The following is a 13576-nucleotide window of genomic DNA, read 5'->3' as shown; positions in this document are numbered from 1 at the left end:
TTTCATTTCATTTTGACATTTGCAACAGTTCTTTAACGACTTTTTCGTTCTTCTCCTTTTTCTCATTTTCTAGACATTCATAATTTCCTCAGTGCCAATGCTTCTGATTGCATGCAAACTTCCAATGCAAGCGCTGCTTTTCCCCCCAACAATCAGACACCATCACCCTTCGACTTACCACCAGCATCAATAACAAACACCTATGACCTCCACACCAACCAACCCGATAACACTTCCATCTACAGTGCAGACAGTAACAAGGACTTTGACCAGTCCAGTCCTACACTGCAAATAGATGATTCGATCTTCACCAACAAGGGTATGTTGAAAGATCTGGAAACGTTGATTGGTAACATGGAACAGAACCAACAAAACCAAAACGAACAGGTTCTACGTTCCATCAAAGATATGTTGCAAAACCTCAAGCAGGACAAATCGAGCATAGACGATTATGACATGGAATCAATGCGAATACTAACCAAAAGTCCCATTACTTCTCAGAAGCACAAAAAGCATCAGAACCAAGCATCATTGGAAAATAATGCTGATGGTGAAACAGATGTCAAAAATTTCGTATGGAAGCATATCCAGGATATTGTTCCTAATCTAGTGCAACAAGTAGAAATGGAACTAATGGAAGATACAATGGAAGAGGACAAGAATACAACTGACAATGACGAAAATCAAACTGAGAAGGATATGCAAGAGACTGTAGCGTCACCGGAGGAAATTATACCTCCACCTCCTCCGCCAGTCGACCAAGATGAATTTCTTATGGAGGAGGTAATCAAACCAAATTTGAAAAATGCCTCCATTCGAGAAGAACTTCCTCCGCAATATTTGTATACAGCTGAAATTGCTCCCTTCCAATTGGCCTTTGATAAAGCTTTGCAACGAGAGCACAAACCCGAATTTGTTTTGGAATCGTTAAGAGGAGCTTTGAAACGAATCTTCAAAATGTTTAAGGCTACAGAAGCGCCAAAGCAATTAGATACGGAAGCAAGTTCTACAGAAGTGGAATGGTCTGAACCGCCATTACCTATTGTGCCCTCAAACTTGTCTACTTCTGAAGCGGAAGTAACCCTACCCGAAATTCCTGTGGAAACAAATATGCAGGCCACGACGTACGTGGGTGCGGAGAATGTGAGGCAGGCTATTGAAATTTCTGCGCCATCCCAAGCTTCTGTGCTGGATAAAAAAGAGATATCTCAATCAACAGACATCGCCAAAGCATTTTCATCTCCACCTTCTCCTAAAGTACAAAACCAAACAATGTCACAACCTTCCACGGAAATTGTCATCGATACCGCATTAAGGTCTTCTCCAGAATCAGATAACCATGCGAGGCAAGAAACAAACGAAGAACCAAAACAGAATATGATAAACTTTGGAACCTCTGAAGCAGTAAACCATGTTGGGTCACCCAATCCAACCAACATAGATATCATTGCACAATCCCCATCTCCAATTTCCAGCACTGGAGCACTGAAACAAGCTACAGAGCTGCAATCTAAGGAAAATGTTGATGAAAAAGAAGTTCGGTCAAGCTTAAATGAAACTGTAGAACTTCCTCCAACTGATACCACATCCTTAATGCAAACAGCTCATTCGTCTGTTACAAGTCAAGATGACACTCAAAGTTCAAATGAAGTTTTACGAGATGACTCTATTATAGCAAACGAAGCCACGCCTAATCCAGCACCAGAAGCAACACTTGAAATTAACTCAAACCAAATATCTAATGATCAACTTCAAGCAGAATCTCCCATTGTAGAACTTCCAAGAGAGGATGTGTCCCAAAACGTCGATAGTACATCCACTACAATTAAAGAAGAGTCTGTAACAAACGAAGTTCCACAGGATGATCAAACCTCAGTAGTCAAGGAAACATTGTCTGGAATAGAAACTGAGCCCCAAGATATACCTAGCAATATTTTGGAATCAATTCCTCAACCAAGTACTTCTTCCGTTTCTGAGAAAACTAGCAATCCCATAGAGAAGACAATAAACCAAAAACACACGATGGCCAATAATCAAAAGAAAACTTCTAAAATACCGGTCCGTAGGACTGCAAGCAATAAAAATTTGATTTTGAATGTCCAAGTAAATGCAAACACTGAAGTTCCGCAACAGGAATCCCAGAAAGTGGAAACCAATACTAGGTCCATTACTCCCGAAATCCCAGATCAACATCCAATGGATGAAAATGAAGACACAGATGAAGAGGAACTCTACAGTTTAGAAAGTGATGAGTCCATTACAGAACTTGATTCTCGGGCCGATGATATGGTATCTCCTACAGATACTGAATCCCGGCTTTTTGATGTCCAATCTCCGACCAGCACTAACGAAATGTTCTTGATGATCCACAACGGCATGGAAAGTGGCATGGAAGAGAGCACTATAGTGCCATCTACAAGCAGTTCTACGGTACATTCTGCCATTAGTTTTGCTTCGGGTCTAAAGTCACCAACAGAGTTCGTACCCTCTGGTGACCCTAGTAAACAGAATCTCTCGGAATTGGTTATGGATACTCAAAGGCTAATAAAGCAAATGAAAGATGAAATTCAAATTGAGGATTTCGAATCATCTACAGACGAAGATGACTATACCGATGATTATTCCGATATTTATGATGATGACGAAATGGGCGAAGAAGAAGAATATGATGAAGATGGTGAAGAAGAAGAAGGCGATGGCGATGGCGAAGAAGAATGGGAAGATGACATAGATGAGGAAGACGAATACGCTGATGTCATAGGAGATATGACAGAGGATCTCCAACAATCTCAGGCGAATACACCTGATCCAGGCCATAGGGAAGAACACAACATCTCTGCTCTATCAAATGCTTCACAATCATCAACACATACGCAGTCATTATCATCTGAACATTTTGTAGATGAAAATAGTACAGCTCAAGAAAATCTAACGAATTCCTCTAACCCTTCCACCAATTCTATGGCTTATGTAGAAACTGAAAATCGCGAACCAGAAATACCAGTGGAAACTGCTGCTGAGCTTCAGCTTCAAATAGCCACTGGAGAAGAAGAAGATGCGGTTCTTCAAGAAAACTCGAGTACCATAGTTATTGGAGATATTCCAAATGAACCACAAATTGTTCAGCCTATTGTAAAACAATCATTACCTATGGCCACAGAAAACGAAGTTGAGCTTCCGCTTCAAATAGCCGCTGAAGACGAAGAGGGTGCAGTTGAGGTTCCACTGGAAAACACGAATACCATAGCTATTGGAGATATTCCAAACGAACCACAAATTTCTCAGCCTAGTGTAAAAGAATCCTTACCTATATCCATAGAGAACGATGTGGAAACCGAAAACTCTTTACCCGAATTGCCAACAGAAATTGTTCTTGCTCCAATTACTCAGACCCTACCTTTGCAAACCGAAAACGCCATACCAGAAGTGCCAGTTGAGGTTGTTTTGCAAACCATAACAGAGAAATCACCTTCCGAGATCGTTATTAACCAAACTACTAATGAATCATTTGCTCCCAGCACATCTGATCCATCAACATCATCACCAACTTCATTAAATAACGATCATGAAATGCCATCTACATCGGGCATAAACAACAAACAAAATGCCAATGAATCTGTTCAAGATGATGATAAGCTTTCTTCGAGCAAACAAACCACAAAGCAAAACCAAAAGTCTACTGGTTCCAAGAAAAAAACAAATGAGGATGGAAAAACTTCAGGAAACAAAAAGTCCAATACAGCCAGTAAAATACCTAAACCAAAAGACAGCTCAAAGGATCAAAAACCTAAAACAAATGATAATCAGAATGAGACAAAATCAAAAACGATCACCAATGAAGAAGCCCACACCAAAGAGACTTCGACCCCTACCAAGGCAAAAACCGAACCCAAAAAGATGCTACCCACTCGTTCCAAATCTTTCTCTGGTCCACCTACACCAATTGGAATAACATCAGTTAAGACCATTACTCAACGATTCCAGACTCAACCGAAATCCACCAAACCACAAACATTAAAAGCACCCACTACCGTTGCCAGGAAGCCATCCATAACAGAAGCTATTAATAAATTAACCAAACCTTCAACAAGCTCACAATTACCCACTACCAGTTCTTTATTCCGAGCTAGAACTCAGCCTCGTATACCCAAAAAGAAATATCATGAGACTTGTTTCTCGGATGATGATTACGAGACAACAAGCAGTGAGGAGGAACCAGAGCCCTTGGAGATAAGACAACGTAAGATGAGCGTACCCGTGTTTAGGGCTTATCCCAACCTCCAGGAACCGGAAGAAGTTAAGACAGAGGTAAGTTAGACACATGACTTGGAATTACGAAATTAAGTTTCATGGTTGTTATGCTACAGGAACTTGTAGAGAAGTTTATGAAGGAAGAATTGGTGAACACCATAGCCGAGGCCCAGATAGCTGCTGCTCTCATATCGATGAAATTCCAACAGGATGTTTCATTATGGGCCGCCAAGGAATGTAGTGATCTGGATCATGCGGTAGCTTTGCTCAAACAAGATTGTGAGTTATGCAGTGGTACTTATGCCCTCAATGAAATTGTTTCCATGCTCAAATGTACCCATAAATGTTGCAAGCAATGTGCCAAAACCTATTTCACCGTACAGGTAATTGGAAATTATCCACATAGCTTCCATGATCATGCTAATTTTTCCCATCTCTCTCTCAAAGATAACCGAACGCAGTATTAATGATTGCAATTGCCCTTTCTGCAAAATGCCCGAGTTGGACAATCAAACCGAACATGAAGATGATAATCTGGAATATTTCTCCAATCTGGATATCTTCCTGAAGAGTATTGTGGAACCCGATGTTCATGAATTGTTCCAGCGCAAGTTAAGAGATCGTACTCTGCTCAAGGATCCCAACTTTAAATGGTGTGTCCAATGTTCATCCGGATTCTTTGCAAGACCCAAACAAAAACGTCTTATATGTCCCGACTGTGGCTCAGTTACCTGTGCCTTCTGCCGCAAACCGGTAAGATGATGAGTTTTCGTGGCTAGATGAATAACCCTATCGAATTTCCTTTATAGTGGCACAAACAACATGAAGGTATATCTTGTGAGAAATATTTGGAGTGGGAGCAGAACAATGATCCTAATGTTCAGGATATAGGTGTTCAACAGCATTTAGAACAGAATGGTATAGATTGTCCCAAATGTAAATTCCGATATTCCTTGGCCAGGTAGAGTCTTATGATTTTAACTTCAAAATGCAAATCGCTTAACTTTTTCTTTATGCAGAGGAGGTTGCATGCATTTCACTTGCACTCAATGTAAATTTGAGTTCTGCTATGGCTGTGCCAAGCCTTTTATGATGGGTGCCAAATGTACCATATCACCCTATTGTGCCAAACTGGGTCTACATGCCCATCATCCCCGAAACTGTTTGTTCTATTTACGCGATAAACTGCCGGTGCAACTGCAAATACTGCTCAAAAACAATAACGTTGAGTATGATGTGGATCCCATAGAAGTGAATGATGGAACTGAGGCAAGTACTTCACAAAAGCAGCCAGCCCTCTGTCCCATTCCCATACAAAAAGAGACACCCAATGGTCTGGTTGATACCAAATGTAAAAATGATGTGCCTGACAAGCACGCAGGCATGTGCCGGTAAGTTGAGTAATATCAGCCCTATTGTGAGCGGGAACTCTCTTTCTAGTTTCACTCTGATTTTCTTTTTTTTTTTTTTGTAGGACTCATTATGTCGAGTATTTAACAGCCAAAGTGGCTAAAGCCAAAATAGATCCTCTACCCATTTTCGATTTGACAGATTGTGTCCAAGAGCTACGCAGACGTGGTATTCCCTTGCCCGACCGTGGTCCTTGGGATACAGATGAGATATACAAAAATATGTGTGCCGAAGTATGAATAAAAGAAATATATATTTTTTTATTGTTTTTATTTATATATTATTTTATTGCTATTTTTTTAGGTCATTCAGAAACTTATACCCCTGGATAGTAAATAGAACTGGGTGTGCAATTAAGGACTGTTTCATTGCTTTCATCTTTTTTATATATCAAAGTTATTTTTTTATAGTCAATCATTTTCATGTTTACCACTTGTTTGTGTCCAAATATTAAAGAGATTAATCCATCATATTTATTCATAATTCTTTATACATATCATTAAAAATAAACAATAAACAAACAAATATAAACTTATAAACATTGGACATTGGTCCAAAACCAAGGAATTCATTTTATTAGAATATTTGAATGGAAATGGAATTGTCATTGAGCTTAACATGGAATCGGGCAGCACTCAGTGATAAGAGAGAAGTTTACCAATGTGGTATCACAATGGACTGAATAGTCTAAGTGAGCTTGATACATCGGGCTGCCACCTAACCTAACCTTGAATGGAAATACCTGGCAAAACGAGCTTCCAAAATCTAAACAATATAGATCGTCTCCAATGGGGTAAAAAAAATACTCACATTCAACTTTCTCAAAGTCGAAGTGAAAACGTCGAAAAATCTGTTTAACCAAATCTTGACCAAATTCGAATGAGTAGACCATCATTGTCATCAGGAAGGCCTCGAGAAAAGGTATTTTTAAGACGGGTTAATAAAGTTTGACCATCACGAGGTCAAGTGTAACGAGTTAAAAGGGGACTATGTTCATGATCGTGGTGAAATTCCAAAACTATCTGGCAAAGCCTATCGGTTTAAGTCACCTTACAGCCGTCAAAAAAAAATAATTTAAAATTCATTTTTTTTTTAATTGCAGAATTTTAATTTAAAATTTATTTTTTTTTTGTGGGAATTGGGTTATATTGTTCCATTGTTATATCCTCCACCATAGAATGGGGTGTATACTAAGTTTGTCATTCCGTTTGTAACTCTCTAAAATATTGGTACAGAACCCATATATCGGGCGAAATTCTCTAGGTTAGGTTAGGTGGCAGCCTGATGTATCAGGCTCACTGACACTATTCAGTCCATTGTGATAACACAGTGGTGAACCTCTCTCTTATCACTGAGTGCTGCCCGATTCCATGTTAAGCTCAATGACAAGGGAACTTCTTTTTATTAGTCTGAAATGCGTTTCACATTGCAGTGAAACCACTTAGAAAAGCTTTGAAACACTCAGAAATGTCACCAGCATTGCTGAGGTGGGATAATTCTCCGCTGAAAATTTTTTTTGTGTTCGGTCGAAGCAGGAATCGAACCCACGACTTTGTGTATGCTAGACGGGCATGCTAACCATTGCACCACTGTGGCTCCCAAATGGCGAAATTCTCTAGATCTAGCAATGTCCGTCTTTCGAAATCATGCTAACTTCTGAACGAAACAAACTATAGACTATAAGACAAATGGTATTGAAAATAGACCATATCGGACCACTGTTAGGTATAGAACCATATAAACCGTCCCCCAGATTTGTCTTGCGGAACCTCTTGGAAAAACAAATTTAATCCGATCCGATTGAAATTCGGTACGTGACATAAGTATATACGATATCTTCTATAACAACCATGCAAAAATTATTTCATATCGGTCAATAATTATATATAGCCCTCATTAAACCGATCCCTAGATTTTCATCCGAAATTTGCAAAAGTTGGTCCATATCGTCAGTTATTATGTATAGCCCCCATTCAAACCGATCCCCAGATTTGTCCTCCGGGATCTATTGGAGGATTCAATTTCATCCGACCGGGTTGAAAAATTTTTCCATATCGTTTCGTAACTATATATAGGTCCCATATAAACCCATGATTTGGGGAAATGCTCAATTTGTACAGAACTTCTATTTTGTTTTTTGCTGAAAAAACAACATTTTTATATAGAATTGCAGCTCCTAATTAGAACTAATAGCAACCCAGCAAAAAAATTTGGAAGTTCTTATAAAGGCACAACTTTAAAAGCACTTTCAAAAATGTTATCCCAAAGATGTTCTTTATTTTAACTGCACACACTGAAAAAATATTTACGTGATATTAAAGATTTCACAACCTAAATTTTAGGATGCGAAATTTACAAAATATTAAGGACAAATTTCTTTAAAATAATGAAATTTTAATTAAAATAAAGTTTATAATCTTTGCTTCAAAAATTTTTTTCATTAAATTTAGGATACCAATTTTGTAAATTTGCGTCCCTCCGTTAAAGTCACATGCCTTTGAACTAAGGCTAATTTTACTTAAACTAAAGGAACACATTTTTGATTTAAAGGAATTGTCCTTAAATTAACTGAAATATTGAAACTTTAGATTTAAGATAAAAACGCTTCAGAATAAATAAACCGCGAAAAGAGAATGAGAATTAATAAACCGCGAAAAGAGAATGAACATTTCATAAATGAGATCTGTATCCTAATTTTAATTTTATTGGTCCTAGATTTAAAGCCAGATAGGTCGCTAAAAAATGTCTTTATTTTAAAGAAGCCGTATCTTTGGCTCGGAATCAATACCAAAATCCTTAAAGGAAGGTCAAAATCTTTGGATCCAAGTAAACTTTTTTTTGAGTGCTGGAAGTTTATTTGTATAACTTGCTTCAATTTTGTATAACTCGCTTGTTTCATACTTTTAATGGAAAATTTAAAATTGTGTGTTTCAAATAGGTTAAAAATAGATTAAGAGTTAATAAAAAGGTAAAAATTATTTAAATTTTGCCGCAAAAAAAATGCAACAAATTTTTGAAAATATTTGATGTCAATCGTTCCACACAAGCGTAAAAATGCATTAAAACTTATAAAAAAATGTAATAAAAATTAGTTATTTGTAATAAAATAAATAAAATTTCTTTCAAAATATCATAAAATTTCTTAATTCATATCCAAAACACTGAATTCGCATCACACCTTAAAAAGTGATGCAATTTCAGTGCAACGGCTGTTGAAATGGTGGATATCCATCCTATGGCAAGCCCATGTTAAATTCATCCAAAAAGAACATTTTACTACTTTTTTGGCGACGCTTTTTTTTGCTGGGAACTTTATCTTATAGCCTTAATACGTCAGTATAATTTCTTTACAAATTCAAAGAGAAGGATATACGGGAATCGGATCAAGTGATTGCAATTTCTACACGGATGAAAAAGACTGTTTTTCATATGTTTGGCTATAAACATTATATGTTTGGAACACAAATTTTTAAACACAATATTTTTGAGTGCAAGCATATAATGTTCATAAACTAGCATAACATGTTTGGGACATATATGTTAATATGTTAGAACATATTATGTTTGGGACATAAAATGTTTGTAAATATAAAATGTTTGGATGCAAACATATATTAATTTAGAAATAGCCTATAAACATATATGTGTTTAGTAGCTTGGAGCGCTATTTAACAGGGAGCGATATTGAATTAAGTTGGTGGTTGTTGCTTAAGTTGGTGGTTGTTTGTAATACAAAATTAACATTTTATTTTTCCTTGGGCAATTGATCAGCTACTTCTTTGATCCTTACAAACTGTGTGGTCCGCTGTTCGAATCCCCGTCCGGCAAAAGGTAAAATTAAAATAAAAAAATCATACAATTGAATAATTTCTTCTACAATGTTTGTATTACAGAAAAAGGTGCTAAGAACTAAAAAATCTCGTGGAAGTGAGAAAGATGTTGGGGAATATACAATTGGGCAGAAACAAAATTTTGAGCATTCAGGTCGAAAACCTATGTTGTTAGCACCTATATTACCTGTTTATTTTCATAATTCGTTATGATTGTAAATATATAAATAAATAAATAAAATTTTGAGCACAATATTGTTTGGGAGAATTTTTTTAAGCATATAATATTTTTGGGTGCAAAATGCTTCCAAACATATTATATACATAATAACATATTGTTTTTTGGAAGACAACATTATTGAATTTGGATGCAAAAATACAAAATGTTTGAAACTTAGACTACCCAAACATATATTGTTTAGACTAATATGCTTTCAAACATATTATATATTGGAAGAGATCAAACATATAAATGTTTGGGCAATACCCAAAAATGTATATGCTTGAAGCAAAATATGTTTGGGAGTATATGTTACAGAAGCGATTTTTTGTGAGCGTGTATGTGTTTCTGAGTATATATATATAAATATTTTTTTTTTTATTTTCCCCATTTCATTTTATATTGGAGATTTTTTAGTTTTCCCAACCATCTAATAATGGCATCCCTACAAAATTTCGTATTCATTTCATTGTTGGCTTTTTTTCCTCCAACGCCTTTTATTCACAACGTCATAATATTGTTTTTTTTTTTGTTTGTTTTTTTTTTTTTTTTGTATGAAAAGATATTTTTAATCTTTATCCGAAAATATAAACATTTACGAAGACCACAAACACGTGGCGCTTACCAAAAATAATGAAATGCCACATCTAATGTTTAATTTAAACAAATTTTCTAGTAATAAAAATAATGAATTTCTTGAATAAATTAAATAAGCAAGATATTGGGATTGTTCGATGGTAACCAAAGGTACAAACTTTATTTAATATCTTGATCTGATCAAATGTATAATGATACACAAAACTTTGAGCAAGGATATATTTTCATTAATATAACGTTTCGTTATTTAACAGAAAATCTGTTTTATTATATTACGAAAATTTGACGATTTGCGATTCCGAATAGCGGAGTGACTTTTTTCGGTGTAGTAAAATATTAAAATTTGGTAGTTTCATAAATATGGCATATATCAAATTGAATTATTTTGATGCGAAATATAATTATTTTAATAAAATGTTGACATTTTGCAACTGTTCCATTTGTTCGCTAAAAATATAAAAAAAGAAAAAATCTAAAAATTTTAATTTCAACATCCTTCATTGTTTACTAGAAGAATATGGCATTTTCTCTTTGCTAAAATAGAAATGACATTGAAAAATAAATTCACATACACATATTGCGATCGCTTGGTGTAATGGCGCTTAAAAAATTAGAAAAATAAAAAAAATCATTTTTATAATTCTAATTACGATGATCACTATAATGATCATTATTGTAGGCAATTAGCATCATGATGATCATTTGTCAGTTCGTATACTTATTATGACGTGAGATGACTTGTGCCTCATTTATTCTAACTAAGGTGCATGATTAATGTATATAAATGCCTGTTTACATTTCGGTTGAAATTTCATTTGTTCTAATGATAGCCTGTCATTAAATCATTTGATTTGATTAAAAGAGAACTCATACACTGAAAAAGAAATTCATGGTTAGAAAAAAAAACGCTAAATATTATACAAAACGTTATGGATTTAATATTTTTCTCATAAACCTAAAGAAAAAGTCCTTTCCTCGGAACGAAATTTAAGACAAATGAAATTCGTTCCTCAGAAAAGAAAACACACAGTGTATAAAATTAAAATATCCTATGAAAAATCGCATTTTCGGTATTAAAATAATAAAAAAAAATAGTTTTAACAGCATAACGTACTAAACAAAATGAAGAAAGCAACTTATTCAAAAATTTACACAGGTGAGAAATAGCAATTTTTTTTATGTGAAATAGACAAAAACTATTTCTTTTATTTTCCCGATAAAAAACCACCTTGTTTCGGCGGTTACTTTTTAAATCAAATAATTTAGAAAGACGAAATTCCACACTTCCAAGGTCATGAATCTTTTTTATCCATAAAGGTGAGTACTATGTTCGTATCTTTCACCAAAACACTAAATTAAAAGTACAAAAATCTATATGAAGACGATAATATTTTATAAAGTTTTGTGAAATAATGAATGGAAAAGATCTAAAGAATTGATAGTGAACCATTTTATATTTATAATTTAATTAATTTAAAAAAGTAACCGTTAAAACAAGCTGGTTTTCAGCTTGAAAACTGAACATAGTACTCAGCTTAATATGGCAACATTTTATTTTAATATTTTCGGTTTTAACCAGTTAAGCGGTTTTGGGCAAAATACAAAAAAAAACGAAAAATGGGAGTGAAATTTCGTACAAACTGAAAACAGTTTTTTTTTTTAATACCTAGTCGAGAAATTAAAAAAAGTGTTGTTCTATGCTCATTTTAAAACCGCATTTAAAAAACAAGTAAGGAAAGTTTAAAGTCGGGCGGGGCCGACTATATTATACCCTGCACCACTTTGTAGATCTAAATTTTCGATACCATATCACATCCGTCAAATGTGTTGGGGGCTATATATAAAGGCCCCCAACACATTTAAATATCACTCGATCTGGACAGAATTTGATAGACTTCTACAAAATCTATAGACTCAAAATTTAAGTCGGCTAATGCACAAGGGTGGAACACAATGTTAGTAAAAAATATGGGAAACATTTAAATCTGAAGCAATTTTAAGGAAACTTCGCAAAAGTTTATTTATGATTTATCGCTCGATATATACGTATTACAAGTTTAGGAAAATTAGAGTCATTTTTACAACTTTTCGACTAAGCAGTGGCGATTTTACAAGGAAAATTTTGGTATTTTGACCATTTTTGTCGAAATCGGAAAAACATATATATGGGAGCTATATCTAAATCTGAACCGATTTCAACCAAATTTGGCACGCATAGCTACAATGCTAATTCTACTCCCTGTGCTAAATTTCAACTAAATCGGAGTTAAAAATTGGCCGTTGTGGTCATATGAGTGTAAATCGGGCGAAAGCTATATATGGGAGATATATCTAAATCTGAACCGATTTCAACCAAATTTGGCACACTTGACTACACTACTAATTGTACTCCTAGTGCAAAATTTCAACCAAATTGGGGTAAAACTATGGCTTCTGGGGACCGTATTAGTCCATATCGGGCGATAGATATATATGGAAGCTATATCTAGATCTGAACCGATTTCCATAAAATTTGGCACACTTGACAATAGCACTAATTGTTCTTCTTGTGCAAAATTTTAAGCAAATTAGGGTAAAACTCTGGCTTCTGGGGCCATATAAGTCCATATCGGGCGAAATATATATATGGGAGCTATATCTAAATCTGAACCGATTTCTTCCAAAATCAATAGGGTTCTATTCTGAGCCAAAACACATACTTGTGTCAAATTTTAAGTCGATTGGACTAGAACTGCGACCTAGACTTTGATTACAAAAATGTGTTCACGGACAGACGGACATCGCTATATCGACTCAGGAGCCCACCCTGAGCATTTTTGCTAAAGACACCTTGTGTCTATCTCGTCTCCTTCTGGGTGTTGCAAACATATGCACTAACTTATAATACCCTGTTCCACAGTGTGGCGCAGGGTATAATGATTCGGGTTATTCTTTAAAATCTGACCAAACAGATCGACAGACATACTCCATTCGATTCAATAAGTTATTAAATGAATTCTCTGGACAGTTCTTATGGGTATATCACTATTTCCTTCCTCTCTCTCTCCCTAAAAAAACTGTCGACATATTAGAGGACATTACAGCATGTAAATATAAAATTCTGAGGAAAATTAAATTTAAATGCCATTGCCAATGAAAACCATATTATAAACTCAATTTATAAACAATGGATTTTTGTACTAAACATTTCATTAATTTTTGTCCATGTACCAGCATTTTACCATATCGAACAAATGGATATATAGCTATTTAATTATTGCATCAGTGA

At 35.1% G+C, this 13576-nt stretch overlaps 1 protein-coding gene across 1 annotated transcript; it reads left to right on the top strand.

Annotated features, from left to right (window-relative positions):
* The first annotated feature begins 108 nt into the window (after positions 1-108).
* LOC142223266 (E3 ubiquitin-protein ligase lubel-like) lies at positions 109-6228 on the top strand. Its single transcript, XM_075293139.1, has 7 exons — positions 109-4308; positions 4368-4634; positions 4699-5004; positions 5061-5212; positions 5271-5642; positions 5726-5894; positions 5965-6228. The coding sequence occupies exons 1-7, from the start codon at positions 112-114 to the stop codon at positions 5998-6000; spliced, it is 5499 nt and encodes a 1832-aa protein (XP_075149254.1). The 5' UTR covers positions 109-111; the 3' UTR covers positions 6001-6228.
* Positions 6229-13576: the final 7348 nt, after the last annotated feature.

Source organism: Haematobia irritans, chromosome 2 (genome assembly GCF_050003625.1).
Source record: "Haematobia irritans isolate KBUSLIRL chromosome 2, ASM5000362v1, whole genome shotgun sequence".
NCBI classification, from domain to species: domain Eukaryota; kingdom Metazoa; phylum Arthropoda; class Insecta; order Diptera; family Muscidae; genus Haematobia; species Haematobia irritans.
This window is presented reverse-complemented; position numbering and strand designations above follow the sequence as displayed.